Source organism: Rana temporaria, chromosome 8, assembly GCF_905171775.1.
Source record: "Rana temporaria chromosome 8, aRanTem1.1, whole genome shotgun sequence".
In the NCBI taxonomy this organism is placed as follows: Eukaryota; Metazoa; Chordata; class Amphibia; order Anura; family Ranidae; genus Rana; species Rana temporaria.
The window spans coordinates 159,460,077-159,482,576 of NC_053496.1; the positions used below are offsets into that span (position 1 = coordinate 159,460,077).

At 46.2% G+C, this 22,500-nt stretch overlaps 1 protein-coding gene across 1 annotated transcript in view; it reads right to left on the bottom strand.

Moving 5' to 3' along the window:
• Positions 1–1,140: 1,140 nt before the first annotated feature.
• Positions 1,141–22,500, bottom strand: part of TMX2 (thioredoxin related transmembrane protein 2) — a gene marked incomplete at its 3' end in the record, with an annotated part of 26,013 nt that continues 4,653 nt past the window's right edge. Inside the window, 5 exon segments of the mRNA XM_040321023.1 lie at positions 1,141–1,206; positions 4,680–4,786; positions 4,933–5,009; positions 12,566–12,679; positions 14,429–14,489. Of these exon segments, the coding sequence (XP_040176957.1) occupies positions 1,141–1,206; positions 4,680–4,786; positions 4,933–5,009; positions 12,566–12,679; positions 14,429–14,489 (425 nt within the window).

The following is a 22,500-nucleotide window of genomic DNA, read 5'->3' on the forward strand; positions in this document are numbered from 1 at the left end:
CACTCGCTCTAACTCCGTGGCGATACCTCACATGTGTGGTTTGAACACAGTTTTCATATGCGGGCGCTGCTCACGCAAGCGGTCACTTCTATACGCGAGATAAGCAGGATGGGGCACGTTTACATTTTTATTTTATCTTTTACACTTTTTTTTTTTTTTTTTTTTTTAAGAGAACAGAGTGACTTATTCCTAAAAAGAATGACAGTTCCTCTTAAAGCGGTTGTAAACCGCATAAACTTTTTTTTTTTTTTTTTTAACACCTGCAATGCAAAAGGCATAATCAGCTAGTATGCACCGCATACTAGCCGATTATGAAATACTTACCTCGGAACGAGGTGACCACCACTTACCTGGTCCACGCCGAGCAGGATGTCATCTTGCTCCGGCCTGTCTTCCGGGTATCGCCGCTCCAGCTCTGTGATTGGCTGGAGCAGCGATGACGTCACTCCTGCGTGTGCGCGCGGGAGATTTAAAATCGGCAGGGTCCGGCGGATGCCGGTCCTTTCGCCGTGGATTTCCCCCTGCGCATGCGCCGCCCGCATTGCGAGGGGAATATCTCCTAAACCGTGCAGGTTTAGGAGATATTCTCCTTACCTACAGGTAAGCCTTATTATAGGCTTACCTGTAGGTAAAAGTCCAAATAGTGGGTTTACAACCACTTTAAATATGAGATATTGGGTCAAAAAGACCTCAGATCTCATATTTACAAATTTAAAAATAAATAAAATGTCCGAAGAGACGTTTTGATGTTGCTTCCGCCCTGGGTGGGGGTCATCTTCCCCTCTCGTATCCATAACAAGCACGAGAGAGGACCGGACCGCCTCCACCCGCTACCGACAGCTCCGGTAGGCGGCGGAAGGCATGGGAGAGCGGCGGAAGGGGAGGCCCTCTCCCACCACCGATAAAGGTGATCTTGCGGTGAATCCGCCGCAGAGACCATTAATGAAAAGTGAAGAGGAGGCTACCTGGGTTATGGCAGCTAGCTGCTGCCATAACAGAGATCTCCCTCTTCAAACAGCCGACGTATATCGGCGTGCGCTGGTCCAGAAGTGGTTAAGAAGAGTTTATCGCTCAATGCACATTACATACATCTCCACCAAAACATGTACACTGCAAGAAACGGTGTGGAATGATTCTTACTTGGTGCTGACATCAGGATACCGGCCTATGTCAACCTTCCCAAACTTCAGACCAGCACAGTTGTACCTATAAAATGCAGAAGGATACGAAGATTATTAAATGAAAGGCAACCATACATCCCCTCCCCAGACAGTGATCTGTCATAGCAATAACCTATACTGACCCCTATGCAGTGCGATGACCTACCTGCTATAATGCTTGTCATCAGCACAGACTCCTGGACAAGCCATGTACAGTAGGTGACCGCGATATTGTGTCAATCTCGCTCCCTTTCTCAGCGAGATTGACCACCTACGAGCCCCATCGCGGGAGCCAGCGCCGAGCTGGCTTGCCGCGATGGAGACAAAGCCGTCATAGAAGAGACTGGAGATCCGACTTGGATTCCCGCCAATTCTAGCTGCGGCATTTGGTATGCATTCCTGAGAGGGAGCCCTTAGGTCTGGTATGGGTTGGGTTGTAAGGAGACCCCCCTCCCACGCCGAAAAACCGACGTAGGGGGTCCCCCTACAATCCATACCAGACCCGTATCCAAAGCACGCTACCCGGCCGGCCAGGAAAGGAGTGGGGACGAGCGAGCGCCCCCCATCCCCTCCTGAGCTGTACCAGGGTTGTCGGGAAGAGGCCCTGTCCTTATCAAACATGGGGACAGGGTGCTCTGGGGTGGGGGGGCCCCGCAGTGCACCCCCCCTGCCCAAGAGCACCCAACCCCCCATGTTGAGGGCATGCGGCCTGGTACGGCTCAGGAGGGGGGGGGGGGCGCTCGCTCGTCCCCACTCCTTTCCTGGCCGGCCGGGTAGCGTGCTTTGGATACGGGTCTGGTATGGATTGTAGGGGGACCCCCTACGTCGGTTTTTCGGCGTAGGGGGGGGGGGGGGGGGGTCTCCTTACAACCCATACCAGACCTAAGGACCTGGTATGCTCCTGGGGGGGAACCCATGTCGTTTTTTTATTTAAAAATTGCCGTGGAGTTCTCCCTCTCAGGAATGCATACCAAATGCCGCAGCTAGAATTGGCGGGAATCCAAGTCGGATCCCCGTCGCTTCTATGACGCGCTCGCTGGAATGTGCTTCGTCTATTCCAGCGAGTGCGAGATGTCGGCGCCATGTCGCCGAGAATCGGTGCTAGAAACACATTCTCGGCAACATGTACTGTATGCAGAGAATGGGGGTTAGCGTTGGGGCAATCAGGGGGTCTCAAACTGGTGCTCCCTTCAGCTGTTGCGAAACTACAAGTCCCATCATGCCTCTGCCTGTGGGAGTCATGCTTGTAGCCATCAGCCTTGCAATGCCTCATGGGACTTGTAGTTTCGCAAAAACAGCTGGGGGGGGGGGGTGCCAGTGTGAGACCCCCAAGCTAGATTCTGGGGATGGGTTCCTGTTACAAGCTACATTAAATCTGATCTACAGTCTTGCACAGTTGTACAGGTTCCCATCTTGTACCGAAAATTCTCACGCCAATTTCACTGAACACTGTGGCAAGTCAGATAGAGCCTGCCTCATTTCCTGCCTGGGAGGACAGCCAGCTTCATCTAGCCCTTTCCTACCCCCAGCCCGACTGTCCCTGGCTTGCCCCTTTCATTCATGGATTTCAGTTCTATAACCACTTGCCAACTGGACACCAAAACCCCCTTTCTTAACCGGGCCAATTTTCAACTTTCGGTGCCCTCACATTTTGAATGACAATTACTCAATCCTGCAACACTGTACCCATATGAAATTTTTGTCTTTTTAACACAAATAAAGCTTTCTTTTGGTGGTATTTAATCACCACATTTTTTTACGATGGATATATATATATATAAAAAAAAAAAGAATAACATTTTGTAAATAAATATATATTTTTCTTAGTTTGTAATTTTTATTCATACATTTTGGGCAACATTTTTACTGCTACATATCTTTGGGGAAAAAATTACCCAAATAAGTGTATATTATTTGGTCTTTGTGAAGGTTATAGAGTCCACAAGCTATGGTGCTATGGACACCTGATGTACTGACGGCCCATCTAATTTCTTGAGGCCTTGAAATATTAGGAAAGTACAGAATACCCCTCAAAATTACCCCTTTTTGGAAAGTGGACATTCCAAGGTATTTAGTAGGAGGCATGTTGAGTTTTTTCATGTTGTCATTTTTTCCCCACAATTCTTTGCAATTTTTTCCACAAAATTGTCATATTAAAAACGGGTTATTTCTCTCACATGGCATATGCATACCATACCACAAATACCGTACCCCAAAAGACATTCTACTCCTCCCAAGTATGGCGATACTGCATGTGTGAGACTTTCACAGCCTGGCCACATAGAGAGGCCCAACATGCATAGAGCATCGTCTGGTCTTCTAGAGACGCAATTTACACGACGTGGCACTGTAGACCACAGAAGGGGCACAGATGTGGCACCAATATATCACGGATTGGGCCACTGATAAGGCACTATACGAAAAAGGACCACAAGCAGCCTCACACTGCAGCTTCTCCCTCCTCTGCTCACACGATCAGAACCAGGCATGACGCTGGTTTGTTTACGTTGATCGCTCCATCACTGGATGACCACGTGGCAAAGGGCCACTGTCATTGGCCCTTTACCGCGATCAGCCCTGTGTGTGTGCCCCAGGGGGTGCGTGGGAGCGCAATTCTAAGAGAACGTCATAGTATGCCCTCAGTTATCGAGCCGCGCTGTAGCGGTCATTCGGCTATGGCGTGGTTGTTAACTGGTTAAATCATAGAGGGTTAATAACACATGTAGGCGTTACCTAAAGGGGTTCTGCATGCAAATATAGTCTACTTAGAAACAGCCACTCCACAAGATGTACATCTACCCGTCAATATAAGTTTATACAACTCCTCCCAAGAGTCTGCCCACTGTTTGCATAAAGGCAGAGCTCCCGAGAGGAGCACGAAGGTCAACGTCACACTTGCGCGAGTGGTTGCTGTTGTGGGACCGCACATGTTCCTGCACCCGCAGGCAAAAGATAAAAGTGAGGGTGCCGTTAATACTAAGGGCACCCTTACGCACTTAAAAATCAACAGCGTGGTTTCCCCACACTGGGAACCGCACTGCTCTTGCGGTTTCTGCGAGGGCCGCATTTTCAGAAAAGGTGTGGAGTGTCGTGCTCGCCCCTTCCCTTGGACTACAGGAGAGTCAGGACGCTCTCTACGTTGCAAATGGAGAAAGGAGCTGCGTGTTAGTGGGCGTCCTGACTCTCCTGTAGTCCAAGGGAGGGGGCGAGCACGACACTCCACACCAGGGAGAAAGCCTTGCATTACTGTGTGGAGTTACAGAGAGAAGAACAGGAAGTGAGGATTTCTCAGAAGAAATAAGGACATTTAAAAGCAAAATGGAAGGATGAGGTAAGTGAAGGAGGACTGCACTAAGGTAAAGGAAGCTATTTGGGGGGGGGGGGGGGGGAATTGTACCTTTACAACCCCTTTAAGCACTGCTACTGTTAGATCTTAGATTTAACATACACATTATATATATATATATATATATATATATATATATATATATATATATATAAAAATATAAAAATACATACTTTAAAGACAGCTCAGCATAGATGGGTGCAAAGGACTGGCACTCGGACGACCAGTTGGCAAAGAACTCCACCAGCCATGTGACCCGACGATCGGACTGCATCTCCTCCTGAGGATATAAAAGGCAGTAAAGAAGTGAAGTAATGTAAAGACTCTTTTGTACGTATCTCCAATGTCTTTAAAGGAATATTTTCACTTTTGCATCCCAATTGGAAGAAAATCTACTTTAAATATAACAATATAAATCTAATTTACCTCCATTGTTTTGTCGTTGAAATACTTGATATGTTCAGGACCCATATACAGCGGAGGCTTACAGGTCATGAGAAAAACTATAAAGAAGCGCGAGAAAAAAAAAAAGCCAATTAGGAACACACATATATGAAAGCGTATAAAATATGAATTGTAGAAGTTAAAGTGTTACTAAACCCACAACAGTAAAATCAGTGTGTATATGCAGTAAAGCAGGCTGGTTATACTCACTGTGGAACCTAAGGGGCTAATCCTCTGCATTGTGTAAAAAGAAGGTTTGTCCCGATACTGATACTAGTATCGGTATCAATACTGAGCATTTGCGCGAGTACTTGTACTCGCGCAAATGCTCCCGATGCTTTCCCCGATACTTTGATTTTTTTTCTCTTGAGAGGGGGCGGGAAGCAGTCGGAGAGGAGACCGAGAAGGCGGGATCGGAAGGCGGAGAGCACAGCAGTCCTCGGGTATGTATAACATACCACTGGAGGAGAGCTGCTGCCGCCGCCGTCTAGTTGTTCGGCGCTCAGGGAACATAACAGCTTTCATTTGAATAGCTGTGTGTTCCCCGCCGCGCGTCGTCATAGCCCCTCCCCCTTGTCCGGGCACTTTGATAGGCAGATCATCCGTCCCAGGATTGGACGGGTAATCTGTCTATCAAAGTGCCTGGATGAGAGGGAGGGGCTATGACGACGCACGGCGGGGAACACACAGCTATTCAAATGAAAGCTGTTATGTTCCCTGAGCGCCGAACAACTAGACGGCGGGGGGGATGAGACCTACACAGACAGCTGAAGAGACACAGACAGCTGAAGAGACACAGACAGCTGCATTTTGGGGGAGACATGGCTGCATTTAAAGTATCGTTACTTGTACTCGGTCCTAAAAAAGTGGTATCGAGACAACCCTAGTAAAAAGGCTGTTTGATCCTTTTTACTGTCCACACTCCATCTACCAATAGTACAGAGCCTTGGAGGCACTCTGCACACGCTCAGTTTAGTGTGTATTGCTAGAGTTTTTTTTGGGGGAGAGTGCATGTGATCAGCACAGGGCCAATCAGCACTGTCCAGACAGAGGGTCATGGGTCATACAGCCTCATAGGACAGTCAGAAGAATGAAATCTAAAAGCTTTACCCAATGCTCAACTGGACACCGATACAAGTCACAAGGCTGCTATATACTGCTGATGAGAAAAGATATTTAGCCGTTTAGATTTACTAAAATTGCATTTCCATGTTCTGTGCACTCTGGGAGACCAAAACCGACGTTACTTACCGGTAACAGTATTTCTACGAACCTTCCAGGACGGCACCTGAGAGATGATGGCTCCTCCCCACAGGAAACACAATCACTTAACAATTTAAAAGTCCCCACCCTTCCCCTTGATCCTCGGTATGAATTATAGTAATTCTGAACTGGTTCACAAGGGACATTGTTCCTTATAGGTACTTACCACCTAGCGTTTAGCTTATCTTTTCCTTCCACATAGGGCGGGAAGTAGGCCTGCCGTCCTGGAAGGTTCGTAGAAATACCGTTACCGGTAAGTAACGTCCGTTTTCTCTCATCACCTTCCAGGACGGCACCTGAGAGGATAATCAAGGAACCAGTAGGCCTACTTTAGGGTGGGACTCCTTGCCTGCAAGGTCTTTCTGCTAGATGTCAGAATCTGACTTTATTTCATCACCTCCACTCCCTAGTGTGTGATGAAGGTATCCTAGCTGGATCATGAAATTGACCTGCAGGTCTGCTCCACCTATGCTCCTGTCTCCTCTTTGGATGCATAGACTAGGTGGCACGTGCTCTTAAGGAAAAAAATTCTGAGAGCTTGAGTATTCTTTAGGATAGAAAGGTTGGCTGCGCCAATATTCTAGCCATCGTGGTTGATAGTGTCTGCAAAGCTGCATAAGACCATCCAAAGTTTAGTCAGAGATTTGTTCTGTGAAACAAAGACCTACTTTGATCAACCAAGAGAAAACATGTGGTTTTAAGCCACTAGTCTGTACAGGAGAATGGTTTAGAAAGAAACAAGGTCTCCTGACGGACAATCCTTGTGGGTCCCCTTTTTGTTTGCCATAGTCTTGGTGAAACAGGGCAATAAACCCACTCAAGGATACTAGATTAAGGGAAGTCTATTCCCTTGACTCAAATGACTGGACAGGTGTGCGACCAAGCAAAGCGTTTGGTGTGCTCCTGCACTCCCTTCAGTCCACCTGTCCACCTCCATTCATTGGAATGCATGCGACTCTATAGCGAGGCCACTTATTGGTCAGTGTCAGGACCACAGGATGCCTTGGCGTGGCTCATTCATGCGTCCGCCAATACGCGTGGACAAAAACCTGTCTCCAACGCATATTGCTAGACCGATCAAAACAGCTGCTCTGCAAGCCGGTCCCATCCTGATCATTCCCCATATCTGGGTTTCTTCCCATCTGAATGCCGACATGTCAGATGTGAAATTGTTCTACATACCCCAGGCTCCTTATAACCCTGTGAGTTGATACATTAAACTACGCAGAAAAGGAGCTTGTTACGAAATTGCGAGTAACTACTGCATTCATTGGTATATAACAGAAAAGAACAAAGGTGTCGGGGGAAAGAAACAAACTTTTCACCGCCATCCCGCGTATAACACGCAGACACATTTTTACCCTATATACTCAGGGTAAACATATGAGTGCCACGCACCAACAGAATACCGTATTCTGTATATATCCAGTGTTTGAGGTCATTATCCACTCCAAGCAACAAGGAGTGTTAAGTCGAGCAGATCCCTACCACAAGGGACCAATGCTATAGTAGGAGTAAAAGACGAATATTGGTTATTCACATCCAGTTCGTCCAAGGGGGTGACATGAAGGACATATACCGAGCTATAAACCTATCGGATCGGGACAACCAGTCAGATAAGTTCTGATGCTGAATTTTTTAGGGAAAACAGCCTCTAACAGCATAACCCCTTTCCTACTAAAAAGAACCTACTAGGTGATTTTATGACCTCCTTCCAGTGTCCTATAACCCTACTGGGTTCAGGTCTAGGGAATGTCTCTGGCATGCCTAGAAGTAAAGTCCCGCAATCAGAAATCCTGTTCCTTCCATGCAAATGGAAAATAAGGTCTGAAATAAAGTGACCAAAATGTCCCAGATCTTGTATCTCCCAAGGACAGTAAACTCAGACTTTATATGGAACATACAAACAGGGAGACACCCCCAGCTTCCACTGCTGTGTTTTCTGATATACAGACACCTGTAGGATAGAGAAGACACAACCAACCTTAGGTGTGTATTTCTCATATGTAGTAGGATACCATATAACCTAAGCCCAGAGAAAGGACAGAAGCTCCAAATGTGAGCTTCTGATGCTTAATAGGTTATAGGTCCTACATTTAGCAGAAAGGCCATTAGCCAATATGGTGTTTTTCTGAGTAATTAAACGCAGAGGACACAGACACCTTCTACTGCTGCGCTTTACTTATGTGTAGCGACCCAAGGTAGCAGATTCAAGACAGGAGGACAAGAACCACTATATTTTTGTCTATTCCTGACTCTGACCGCAGTACGGTCTTCTAATCAGCAGAAAATAATACTAGCCCTATAGTATATCTCTGATGATCCTAAAAATGCAGTCGCATAGCCAGTTGACAAAAAAGGACATATGCGGCCTCAACCGTGTATTGCTGGTGTTATACTCCCTGCAGTCATAACTAGCAGAGAGTGGTATTAGTATACTTCAGATAAACAATAGGGTATAGGACAAGGGACCAAAATGTTACAGACAGTAACATTGTATATTCCTGATTACCAACACCCACAGTCATATACCTGATAGAAACGCCGCTTAGCAAGAAAACTCAATGCTGTGCGTTTCTGGATAGTAAAAGTATACCGTCATGAACCCACAATACCCGTTGTGCATTATTTTGATTAGAAAAAAACTTGGAGAGTTTATATGACCAACAGAATGTTCCCGACAATCTAATGCGTTACTTAATGCAACCTTGTCGGGTCATCTAATCAACAGAAATGTCACTAGCAAAAAAGGACCCTTTAAGCAGTGCATATCTGAATTCATAAACAGAGCTTTTTTCTCCTCAGAAAATAGGTGCAGGAACTCAACCACGACCCATTCAGATTTTACAAACAGTAGAAGGGTCTTAAAGGGGCATTAAATACCAGAATGGCATTACATACAGAGTTTAGAGTTCAGGGGGTTACAAAGCTGTCACTTGTAAACACAAAAACCAGACTTCTGTGTTTACAACTGATTGTGGTGAGCAGGCACCAAAGGGTCTGAGCCAAAGGTGGTGGAACTGAGTTCCCCCAAGTTCCCCCTGAAAAAAAGCCCTGCATAAATATCATTACCAACAATACAATGTTATGCGTTTCTGATCAGCAAAATTGTACAGTCATATAACCAGCAAAAAAGTCGCTATCAGTAACTAGGCGCCATGCGTTTCTGATAAGCAATATTGTACAGACATGTAACCTCCAGAAAATGTTACCAACAGTAACTCAGTGTGGTATGTTTCTGAGTAACAATAGTGTGCGGTTATATAATAGAGGTGTCACCGACAGATCTATGTCATGCTCCTCTGATGAGCAATAATATACATTCCTGTATCCGACAGAAATTACACCGACAGTAACTCAATGTGGTGTGTTTCTGAATAACAATAGCGTGCGGATATACAATAGAGGCGTCACCACCATTCAGTGTTATGCATTTGATAAGGAACAGAGTATCGTTACCTAATCAAACCTATGCACTTCTGGTGAGTCATAGGATATCACATACATATACACACACATACATACATACATACATACATACATACATACATACATACATACATACATACATACATACATACATACATACATACATACATACATATATACATACATACATACATACATACATATATATATATATATATATATATACATATATATATATATATATATATATATATATATATATATATATATATAAATAAAATATATATATATATATATATATATATATATATATATATATATATATATATATATATATATATATATATATATATATATATACACATACACACACACACACACACACACACACACACACACACACACACACACACACACATATATCAGAAATGACCCAAGATAAAAACATGTTGTGCATTTCTGACGTGCGGACAGACCAACAGTCTATCCTAGGCATAACCTGAGTTTCAGATATTGATCCTTCATCCCCGTGAAGGAACATGGTAGTTCCAAATAATGGAAATCCGAGGTGTGCGATTATACCGTGGTAGTTGCTATTCTACTATTGCATAGGTCTGAGTAGGTGTAGCTGGTCCACACACACACAGGTGGAGCGAGTCCAAGCCTTTAAGGCCTTAATGAGCACAGACCTGGAAATCAATTAGGTCTCTCCTGAAGAGGTGACCACAGTCTTATGACCCGTACACACGAAAATTTTCCTCGTACGATGTAAGATCGTACGACAAGTTGTCGTCCGACAATACAATACAAATACATTACAACACATGACATCACTTCCGATTATTTTTTTCGGTCGTACGAGAATTTTTGTGACTTTATTAACCTATTTCACTTTACTTGCGACTATTAAGCGAAAAAAGTCATACAATCCGTCGTACGATATTCGGATCGTGTGTACGGGCCATTAGGCTGGAGGCAATCAGACACCTGTATGGCTGATTTCCATAGCTTTTGCACAGAGGTTTGCACCAGAGAAACTCCCAATTAAGGGTTGCAGTCTAGCATTTTATGCTCCTCACCCCACCCTAAATGGTTTGTTGCCTGAGCCACAAGAGATTTAGATTAACTCTTACACACTGACAGATAGCAACAGTGTAAGGAGGGAGTGATCGGTTGGGACCTGGGAAGATGTTGCAACCAATAAGCAACCCCCACAAGGGTAATATACACACTAAGATGCCCCCTTGTTGGGCCTATCCTAAGAGTTTAAGAGGTTTTTAGCCCCAAAGAACTTACCTCCAACAGCACCACTGTGATCTGCCTGTCAGATTCATGGCAGGCTGGTCCTAATCCTTTAGGGACTAATGAAGTGAAAAACCAACACCCTGGATTGAGCCTTGCTCAGCCCCCTCTATGAGAACATTCTAGGGATTATATAATCTCCTCAGAGGCCTGTATTGCCTGCAGGAGACCCACCCAACCCTCTAGGGTGAAGGGGCGTCCTGTTCCGCTTGGCTTTCCATATCCTCCCTGTCCCCCTCAGCTTCCTCTACCTGGCTAGAGGTAATGACTGTGAATGCGGGGGAAGGGCACTAGATTCCATTTGGATGAGGCCTTCTCGAGAGGATATGTTTTCTCTAGGGATAGCTCCTCTATGTCAGACCTTCGCATTCTTAGCAAACAGGGCTTTGAGTGGGAGTTTAACTACCCACATATTTATTTTCAGAGGAGCTATGCCCTGTAGCGGCAGGAGACTGTTTATTTGGGGTCTCCTGGGATCCGCTGGGGGATTTTTGCAAGACAAGAGATATACATATATGCATAATATTACTTTGTCCTCCCCCAGGACTGCAGGTTTGTACTGGGGAGGTGAAAGGGGTGAGAAGTAGGCAACCAGTCCTGTGCTGGCTGGCTCCAGAATCTCAGACCCTGAAGACCAGTACTCTCACTCCCTTCCTCCTCCCTTTCCAAGGGGGGTTTTTACTCACTGCGCCCCGACCTGGATCTGCCTGCAGTCACATACGCCTTCATCTCCTCCTGTTCCATGAGGAGGTTTGGCTGGGTCCATGGCTGTCGGTGCCTCTTGTAAGGGTTATCCGCGAGCCGACCCTTTCGCCGCCCATGCTGCTCTCCAGGCATTCCCTCCGGGTTGCGCTGTGCGAGGCTTGGAGCGCAGTGTTCCAAAATAGGAAGCCCGGGAAGAGAGAGCGATTCAAATGGCGGCGTTTCCTCTGCACCATAGCGATGGCTAGCCTCCCCGCAGCTCAGAGCGCTGGTGCACGCCTTGGGGCGACCTGTGAGTGGGACCCGAAGGCCTACAGGTTAGTTCAGCCCTCCCCGGCCTCCCTAAAACCTGTCTCAACAGGGGTACCTTCGACCATCCCCAGTCTCTAGGTTTTCAAACAAAACAAACGTGACGATGTGTTCGGGAGAAAATCAATACTGAGGATCAAGGGGAAGGGTGGGGACTTTTAAATTGTTAAGTGATTGTGTTTCCTGTGGGGAGGAGCCATCATCTCTCAGGTGCCGTCCTGGAAGGTGATGAGAGAAATATAGTGATTGCAGGGCCCTGGGTTTTGTAACACTTTAACAATAACAGTAGTACCAGTTCAGTGACTAAATGGAGTTCCCAGTACCCAAGCTGGACACAAATATTTATTCACCCATCCATACAAAGTGCAATAGCCAAAGTCACATTAACCCTTTATCACAAGACAGAAATAAAAAAAGTGCAAGTTTACTAGCCAGCCATACGGAGGACAATACAGAAACCTCAATGTCGGAGGTCCCAGCTCCACTGATCTATTATAGCATGAATGAGACATCTTACCCACCCTGCGAAATTCTGCACTTATTTCATGTTCCAATATACAAAGCGAGACACCACAGCAAGATGGATAGAAAGCTTCCATAAAGTACTCACCTAGGCACAGTGTGACATACAGCAAGCCCATACGCAGGTCCAAGCGGAAGAACAAAATCGTATTGGCAACCTTACTGAACATGAAGATGTTCCCAACGTGCTGTTCAATCGTAACTGAAAATCAGAACGCCAAAGAAATAAAAAAAGTCAGTAGAGCAATAGCTGCAAGTAACAAGAGGCTGCAGAACCTAAAGTCTACCTAGCCCCGAGACCAAAACTGCAGCTTACCAGTCTTTAGATGTGGTGGCTTTGTTCGTTCTTAGACATTTTTTCTCTATTATAACTTGAAAACTCTGCCAGTAACACACTTGGGCTTAGTTTACACCTGCACTGCTCTTCGGGCGCTTTTCAGAGAGAGGTGCGGCCCAAAGGCAGTCAGGAGGGGATATTGCCTCGAAGGTCCGTCGGACTTGCGGCAAAAAAAGTCAGATGGAGGCTACACGGCCGGACTTTACGAGGAAAAAGTCTGTACCATGTGTACGAGGCATAATAGGGCATAGATGGCAACAAAAAACAGACAGCAGATTTGGCTTTAGGTATACCTTAAAGTGGACCTTCACCCACCTGAGGACCATACCGCCTTGCCAACCCTCCTCCCTTCCTCTGCAGGATTAGGACTTTTAAAAAAATATATATGTAAAGGGGGTTGTAAACCTGTGTTTTTTCACCTTGAAGCGGAGGTGCAACCGAATTATTATTTTTTTTTAAAAGCTAGCAGCTACTAATAGTGCAGCTGCTAACTTTTAAAAAATGGACACTTACCTCTCCAGCGCGCCTGCAATGTCGGTAGCTGAGGCCAAGCAATCCCACGGTGAGGGAATCAGGAAATTAAGTGTTGCGGCTTCACTGGCCGGTTCCCTACTGTGATTCATATGGCGCATCGTAACTGGTCCCCGCGCTGTGTACGGGAAGTGGCGTGACTCCCACAGGAGTCAATGCCCGGAAGTGGTTGCAAATACCTGTCTTAGACACACATCTGTACCCCCCCCTCCCCCTGAAAGGTGCCAAATGTGACACCGGAGGGGGAGGAGGGTTCTGAAAAGCGGAAGTTCAATTTTTGGGTGGAACTCCGCTTTAAATGTATGCTATGCATTAAGGTGAAAAAAAAAAAACACATTGCAGTGTCCAGCCCCCCCCCCCCCGTTTTACCTACCTGATCCCCGAATTTCCGTGGACGCGATCCCGCGTCACTCTCTCCACGGGTTCTCGGCTCTTCATTGGATATATTTATAGCAGCGCAGCCATTGGCTCCTGCTGCTGTTAATCGAATCCAATGACGCGGGCGCTGGGGCCGAGTCATGCACTCGGCATCTATGGACACCGAGTGTATGACATGAGAGCGCGCCCGCAAGGTAACCCCGTCAGGAGAGTTCCCTAAAGGGGGTTATCTAATGCAGAGAGGAGCCGTGAGAGCTGCTGTGGGACCCCAGAAAAGGAGGATCGAGGCCACTCTATGCAAAACGAACTGCACAGTGGAGGCAAGTATGACATGTTTGCTGTTTTTTATTTTTATTTTTTTTAAACGGGAAGCTTTAGTAGTACTTAAAGTCCTCCCCATGGCCTTATGCGAATGACACCAGCACTGCCCGCTGTGCCCCCAGGACATGTACATCACATATTCCAGGAAGCATAACCTTTCATTTAGGGAAAGGAGGAGGGGGTGGGACTATTGGCGCATCATCATCATCAACCATTGAACCCGGAAGAGCCGGCGGGCCTCTCGATGTCAGAGAGAACATGGCGGCGCGGGACGGAGCTGTGGCCGTACACGAGAGGATCTCAGGAGGCACAAAGCTGGATCTACTGGATGGGCGAGTATCTGAAATTTGCAGGTATGGTCAATGAGGAATATGAGACACTTACTGCTTCGTCTGTTCTTCATCATAACAATGGCGCTGAGGAACATCAATATCTCTACTTCTCTCTGGCAAAAAAAAATAAAAAAATCAGACCATTAGAGATAATTCTTTAAATATGTACAGCAAAAAAAAAAAAAAAAGACAGGCGGTAGACACTCTAGTGCGAGGGTGCTCAACCTGTGGCCCTCGAAGCTCTCTGATGCGGCCTTCAACCTCAAACCAGAGGAGAGCATGCCCATGCTCTGGGATGGTGGGTTGGCAAGCCCAGATTGCGATCAACAGGTTGCCACTGCCATCCCAAAGCATCGGAGTGCATGGAATCGGCGGAGGAAGTAGGCACCGCGTAAGCTCCTGTCACAGGCAGAGTGATACCAACTGCACTTCACCTGGGACCTTTCTAGCTGCCTGGAGAGCGCTACTAGCAGAAGTTGGGAGCGCATTAGCACCTAGAAAAAAAAAAAAAAGATTAAGCGGCTTTCACTCTGATCTGCATGCCATAGGTTTCTATTATATCTTGTGGGTTTGGTGCCATTTCTGAAATCGCACCAAAACGGCAGAAGGCAAGAGTTACGGTGCGTTTCCAGAAGGTGTACAACACCCACAAGGTATAATAGAAGGTAAAGCGCAGCTAACCCTCAAGTGCGCTGCACCTGCGGTTCGGGTAAACTGCTGTGCATCAGTGTGAAAGCAGCCTTATAGGAGGCTCAGGACAGCAAGGGGGTCATTCACATTTGCTTTTGTTGGGGGGGTGGGGGTAAAACCCCATAGGTTATGTGGCCCATGACTGGTTAGGTTGAGCACCACTAGTCTAGTAGTGAATGTCGGCCTATCTGATTACTGATAGTGGAGCCTCGCCTGCTTGGCCATGCATATACACAACTGTTGAGGTGCCGCTGGTGAGCGAAAGGTAGTGTTGGCACATGTCTCCCCCCCCCCCCCCCCCACCCCAAAGAGGTGCTGTGACACAATAGAATATACTGTATTTTCCGGCGTATAAGACGACCCCCTAATTTTCCAGCCAAAATGTTGGTTTTGGGATATACTCACCGTATAAGACTACCCCCTTTCCTACTAGTCATGCCTCGCCTCACGGTGCCACCATTACATGCCAGACTGTGCCCCATTAAATGCCAGACTGTGCCCCATTAAATGCCAAACTGTGCCCCATTACATGACCAGACTGTGCCCCATTACATGACCAGACCGTGCCCCATTACATGACCAGACCGTGCCCCATTACATGACCAGACCGTGCCCTTACCTTATCCCATGTGAATCGCGGCCGTGAATCGAGGACGAGAGGGCCTCCGTGATAGGCAGACACTGAACACAGGACGAGAGGGCCTCCGTGATAGGCAGACACTGAACACAGGATGAGAGGGCCTCCGTGATAGGCAGACACTGAACACAGGACGAGAGGGCCTCCGTGATAGGCAGACACTGAACACAGGATGAGAGGGCCTCCGTGATAGGCAGACACTGAACACAGGATGAGAGGGCCTCCGTGATAGGCAGACACTGAACACAGGATGAGAGGGCCTCCGTGATAGGCAGACACTGAACACAGTGCCTCCTGGGAAGCTGAATGTTCCGCCTATCACGGAACAGAAGACGTCGGAGGCACGGCTTTTGAAAAATCGTACGGCCGCGATTCTGGTAAGGTAAGAAGTCGGGGGTCGTCTTATACGCCGGTAACCTGACTTTTAAGAAGATTTTAAGGGGTTAGAAAGTCGTCTTATACGCCGGAAAATACGGTATATTTTGTTTTATTTTTATTTATTAGGGGTGCAATGGATTACAAAGAAAAACCTCACGGTTCGGATCGTTCCTCGAAACGCATCATTTTTCGGATCACCACCATATATAGTCCCCACTGTAGTATCCACATCACCCCCGCTGTAATTTCCACCACATCTCCCCGTCAGCGCGCCGCTCTGGGGAGCTTACCTAGGCCGCCATCGCTCCGGAGCTTGGCTGAAGTCACAGCCTTTCCTATGGGCTCAATCCGCAGATCGCGTGGTGTGCCGATCCGCGGACGTTGACCCGTTCGGATCAATGACAATCCGTTGCACCCCGAATACACACACACACACACACACACAATTAGATCAAGTGCATTTTTTTAACACAAGTAAAAAAATAAATAAATATGAAGTAAAAACTTGATAACATCATGATAAAATAAAGTTGTCTTTTAAGGGGTAGATTCATAAAGACTTACGACGGGCGTATCAGTAGATACGCCGTCGTAAGTCCGAATCCCCGCCGTCGTATATTTAAGCGTATTCTCGAACTGAGATACGCTTAAATATTGCCAAGATACGATCGGCATAAGTCTCCTACGCCGTCGTATCTTAACTGCATATTTACGCTGGCCGCTAGGGGCGTGTACGCTGATTTACGCCTAGAATATGTAAATCAGCTAGATACGCCTATTCACGAACGTACGCCCGGCCATCGCAGTAAAGATACGCCGTTTACGTAAGGGGTTTTCAGGCGTAAAGATAAACCACCAAAAACATGGCGCAGCCAATGTTAAGTATGGACGTCGGAACCGCATCAAATTGTTCAAATTTTACGTTGTTTGCGTAACTCGTCCGTGAATGGGGCTGGCCGTAATTTACGTTCACGTCAAAAGCATGACGATTTGCCGACGTCATTTGGAGCATGCGCACTGGGATACGTCCACGGACGGCGTATGCGCCATTCGATCGAAACGTCATTTACGCGGGGTCACAGTTAATATACATAAAACACACAGCTTCAACATTTGTATTAGGCGGGCTTACGCCGGCCCCAATACGCTACGCCGCTGTAAATTCGGCGGCAAAATCTTTGAAAATACCAAACTCGCCTCTCAAAGTTAGGCGGGCGTAGCGTATCTCCTATAAGCTACGCCGCCGTAAAGGTACGTGAATCTACCCCTAAATGTATATCCAAGAAGCATTGAAGGAATCACTGGTGCAGTGTAGGGGGGTGGAGGCTTCACGTCTCGCCCTCACAGCTGTCGTGTCTTTATATAGAGTAAAGCTGGCCATACATTGCTCAGATTTCGGCTGGCACCTCCTGGCTCAGACAAAACCCAAGCAGTGTATGGCTCTGCCGCCATTCAAGAGTCCATTGCCGACCACACACCGGAATTTTACTGCTACACTGCGGGCCAGAGTCACATATACGCGATTCTACATTTCCGGGTAGGGGGCGTGCGTGTGCCAGCTTGGCTCTGCGGTCACTGGCTCCAGGACAAGCTTACCACGGGCTCCCAGCCAATGATTTATAGCCGGGACCCGCCAATCGTCGGAGCAAGTGACAGGAGAGACTTGTGTATGTAAACGCAAAGCTCTATTCTGACAGCTGCCATGTGCCGCTTTTTATTTCCATGCAAAGCAGGGAATGAAAACCAGCACACATTCTATATAGTAAACATAGTTAGGCACACATTTAACCCTTTGATTGCCCCAGATGTTAACCCCTTCTCAGCCAGTGCCAATAGTACAGTGTTGGTATTTAGTGTCACTGGCGAGGTCAGTGGCAGATTGCCCACCGTCCCTCCATAAGTTTCTGATTACAATCATTACACACACACACACACACACACACATATTTTAGGGCTGTGGAAGTTAACTATTAATTCATCGATTAATCTTTAATTTTTTTGATCGATCAAAATTATTTTGATTTGTACTCGCCTCTCCGCCGGCTTCAGGGAGTTCCTTCGGAGATCCAGTAACGTCACGAACACCGGCGGGGCTTGCCGTGTCCATCTGAGGGGCTCCTTTGCTGTGCCTTCATATCTGCATGCCGGTGGGACCTTACTATCTGCCAAACGCAAGGGCTGTTACACTTCCCTCTATCACTTCCCTCTATCAACCTGGGATTCTACAGCCATCCACTGGGAGTTGTGATAGTTCCCTTCACGGGACATCTAAATGCTGATGTTAACCCCCTCCTCATTTGGATTCAGCAGTGGTATCGGTGTACACATTTTTATACCAGTATCATACTTAGCTACATGTTTTTATGACTGCTTTTGTTACCGTTTGGTATTACTCGCACCATTTTTACAGTTTATGTAGCTACATCGATTTTATCTCCAGTGCAATATTTATTTTGTTACCTACTTGAAGACTATAAAAGTTTTAATGCCATTTCCATCAAGCGCTGCCTTTGTGTGTTTTTTGTATCCTGCTATCCATTTTTCCAGTGGTTGGTAGCTGCACTGGGAATCAGCCTGCAAGGAGATCAGCTAAAAGTAGTTTGATCTGTATGTGCGTTTTAATTAATCGGAATTAGTCGATTAATTGAACACAAAAATACATACACATACATACACACACACACACACACACATTTTTTTTTTTCTTCAACCAATATGGGTTTTTCTCTGGCCGATGACGATATTTAGAAATCAGGGCGGCTGATGACCGAATTATGATGCCAAATTTTTGCAGCCAATATTTTTAGCAGATTTTTTTTAATTCATTTTTTTCCCCCTTCATCTCAAAACTCACCTACTCTCCCCTGCTTGCTCCTGTCACTCTACCACACACTCTTCAGTACAGATTGCACTGGAAGGTTTCACACCAAGCCGATGGTTACATGTCAGTTTCACATACAGTTACACTGACATGTAACTGAATGCAGAGAGAGAGAGGAGCTGTCAAATTCAGTGGTGATGTCAGGGGTGGGCGGGACCCAGCAGCTATCAAAAACCAGCCAATGATTGGGCCGTTTAAGAAAGAGGGCAGGGCCACACACATGTAGCGGCCCACCCAGATCCCATCCCAGTGTTTGATGGCCGCAGGGTCCCGCCCACCCCTGACATCAAGGTTCAATTTTGACAGCTTCTCTCTCTGCATTCGGTTACATGTCAGTTTCTCTGCCAACAGAGTGTGGAGAAGGGAGGAGGAACATGGGCACGGTGCGGTCAGTGGTAAATATCGGCCTAATTTGAATAATAAAATCGGGCAATGCCGATTTCTCACAAATGGAGATAGATAGATAGATAGATAGATAGATATACACACATATACACACACACACACACACACACACACACCGATATTGCTTCAAAGGGGTTTTACCGGGCTGATGCCTGCAGCTGCAGACATCACCCCGGTACCTCTCTTTAGAGCGGACGGTGAGCTTTATTGTAACAACAACTGATGTGGCTCAGAAGCCGCTCAGCTGTTCATACAAGCACAAGGTACATCCACCCCCCGTTCGCCCAAGCTTTCCTGTCCCACCAGGAGGCCCAAGCAACCAACCGGCACGCGTCCGCCGGCTGGCCAAAGACCCAAACAAAGTCAATGCTTCCATCGGGTTTCAGATCTTGTACCCGTTAGCAATGACATGACATCCCTTCCGAGATTACTGGCATCCTAAAATGCGGCAGTTTAAATAAAAGAAAAAAAAAAAAAAAAAAAATAGAAAGTATTAAAAAAAACGTTGATCTTAACGTTTTGAATACTTTTAAGTGCAGAGGAGGGATTTGGAGGTCTTCTAGACCCCCAAACCCTCCATAAAGAGGACTTGTTACCAACTATTACTGTCACAAGGGATGTTTACATTCCTCGTGACAGCAATAACAGTGCTATAAAAAAAAAAAAAAGAGAAGAAGTGTAAAAATAAACATTTTAAATGTACAGAATATCGGCTATCGGCCTGATAGGATACCGATACTTCAGCCACCTATCAGCACCAAAAAAAAAAAAAAGTCAAATTGGTCGATCCCTAGTTTGTAAACACTATAAATTTTACGCAAAACAATCAAAATACATTTATTAGTATTTTTATTTTATTTTTTACATTGTACAGAATCCATCCCATACATGACGCTCATTTCTTCCATTCATACCCAACTACAAAGCTGGGAACACTATAAGAGACGCGCGTGGCCGACTCTACTGGTTCAATCTGGAATGGAACCAGAAAACACCAGATCCTGATACCAGTCTGGAATAAGTGAGATGGGGGGGGTGGCCTTAGTCTGGGAACTCTACAGCCGCCCTGTCCATCATTCTTCATAGATAGAATCCGTTTCGTGTATTTGCAATGCTTTAAGTGTAAATTTTCTTTACAAAAAAGGTGAACAAACAGAAGTCTGCCATTTAGGGGAATGTAAACCCAACACTTGATATTCCTGATATGTACCATGCCCTTGTATGAGAAAGTCTCCTGTTCCCTTTGTATGAAATCCCTGCTGTTCCTGACAGTCCTTCTGCATTCCCTTTAAAAAACTAACCACTCTAGGCATGAGAGTACAGCATTGTCAGTTGTGATGGGAACTCAGCCTGCTCTCTGCCAATGATCACACTTGTCCTGACCTGCCCCTTCTGCACAGCCATTCACTAGGAAGATCAGTGTCCTGGTGTTCTCCTCCCCCAGCTCTATGAGCTCCTTATGCAAGCTGAGAACAGAGGGTGTGTGATCTCGATTAAATCCCCCCCCCCCCCCGACGATCTCCAATGAAGAGTTTGCCGATTCTTTCATATAACGAGTGGAGAGACTTTATGCTCACACTCTCCCCCGCTGTCAAAAGAAAATAGCAGTCTGCCAAGTTTTTAACAGGAAACATTGTAACAAAGGCCCCTTTCACACGGGGCGGATCAGTAATGATCCGCCCCGTGCACCTCCGCTTTCTCAGCGGGGATCGCTCCGTTGATCCCCACTGAGCCGGCGGATGACAGGGCAGTCCCCGCACACTGTGCAGGGACCGCCCTGTCTTTTCTCTGCTCTCCCCTATGGGGGGGGATCAGATGAACACAGACCGTCTAGTCCGTGTTCACCCGATCCGATCCACCAGACGGATGGAAAAGTAGGTTTTTCCTCCGTCACACTTTGGCGGATTGGAGCGTGTTGGATGTCAGCGGGCATGTCACCGCTGACATCCGCGGCTCCAAAGAGGAGCACGGAGCGCCCGTTCAGGTCCGCCTAAAAAAGCTGGCAGGCGGACCTGAACGGGCCGCCCATGTGAAAAAGAGCCCTAAAGCTTCCTTCTTAGAGCAAAGGGATAAACTTCTGTGTGTAAATAAAAAAAAAATCTGGGCAGTCTGCCAAGTTTGTAACATGAAACATTGTAACTAACTTCCTTCTTAGAGCAAATCTGTGTGTAAATGCAGGAAGTTTAACCACTTAAAGGCCAAATCTTTTTCTGACACTTGTTTCTTAAAGGGGTTGTAAAGGTAAAAAAATAAAATAAAAAAAAATTCCCCTAAATAGCTTCCTTTACCTTAGTGCAGTCCTCCTTCACTTACCTCATCCTTCCATTTTGCTTTTAAATGTCCTTATTTCTTCTGAGAAATCCTCACTTCCTGTTCTTCTGTCTGTAACTCCACACAGTAATGCGAGGCTTTCTCCCTGGTGTGGAGAAAGCCTCTTGAGGGGGCGAGCAGGAGTGTCAGGACGCTCACTAACACACAGCTCCTTTCTCTGCAAAGTAGAGAGTGTCCTGACACTCCTGCTCACCCCCTCCCCCTCAAGAGGCTTTCTCCACACCAGGGAGAAAGCCTCGCATTACTGTGTGGAGTTACAGACAGAAGAACAGGAAGTGAGGATTTCTCAGAAGAAATGAGGACATTTAAAAGCAAAATGGAAGGATGAGGTAAGTGAAGGAGGACTGCACTGAGGTAAAGGAAGCTATTCAGGGGAATTATTTTTTTTACCTTTACAACCCCTTTAAGTTAAAAATCAATATATTTTTTACTAGAAAATTGCTTGGAACCTCCAAACATTATATATATTTAGCAGAGACCCTAGAGAATAAAATGGTGGTCATTGCAATGTTTTATGTCACACAGTATTTGCCCAGCAGTCTTTCAAATGCAATTTGAAAGACAGTAAAGTTAGCCCAATTTTTTGGGGGTTTTAATGTGAAAGGCGACATTACGCCGCGAGAATCGCGATTCTCATTTTAGCCTCAGAATCCTGCAGCTCATATACATAATATATAAGTGTATATATATAAAATAATTAGAGCTGCACGATTCTGAGGCTAAAATGAGAATCACAATTTTTTTTTGCTTGGGAGATAGATCACGATTCTTGTACTAATGACACTGGCAAAGAAGGGGTTAA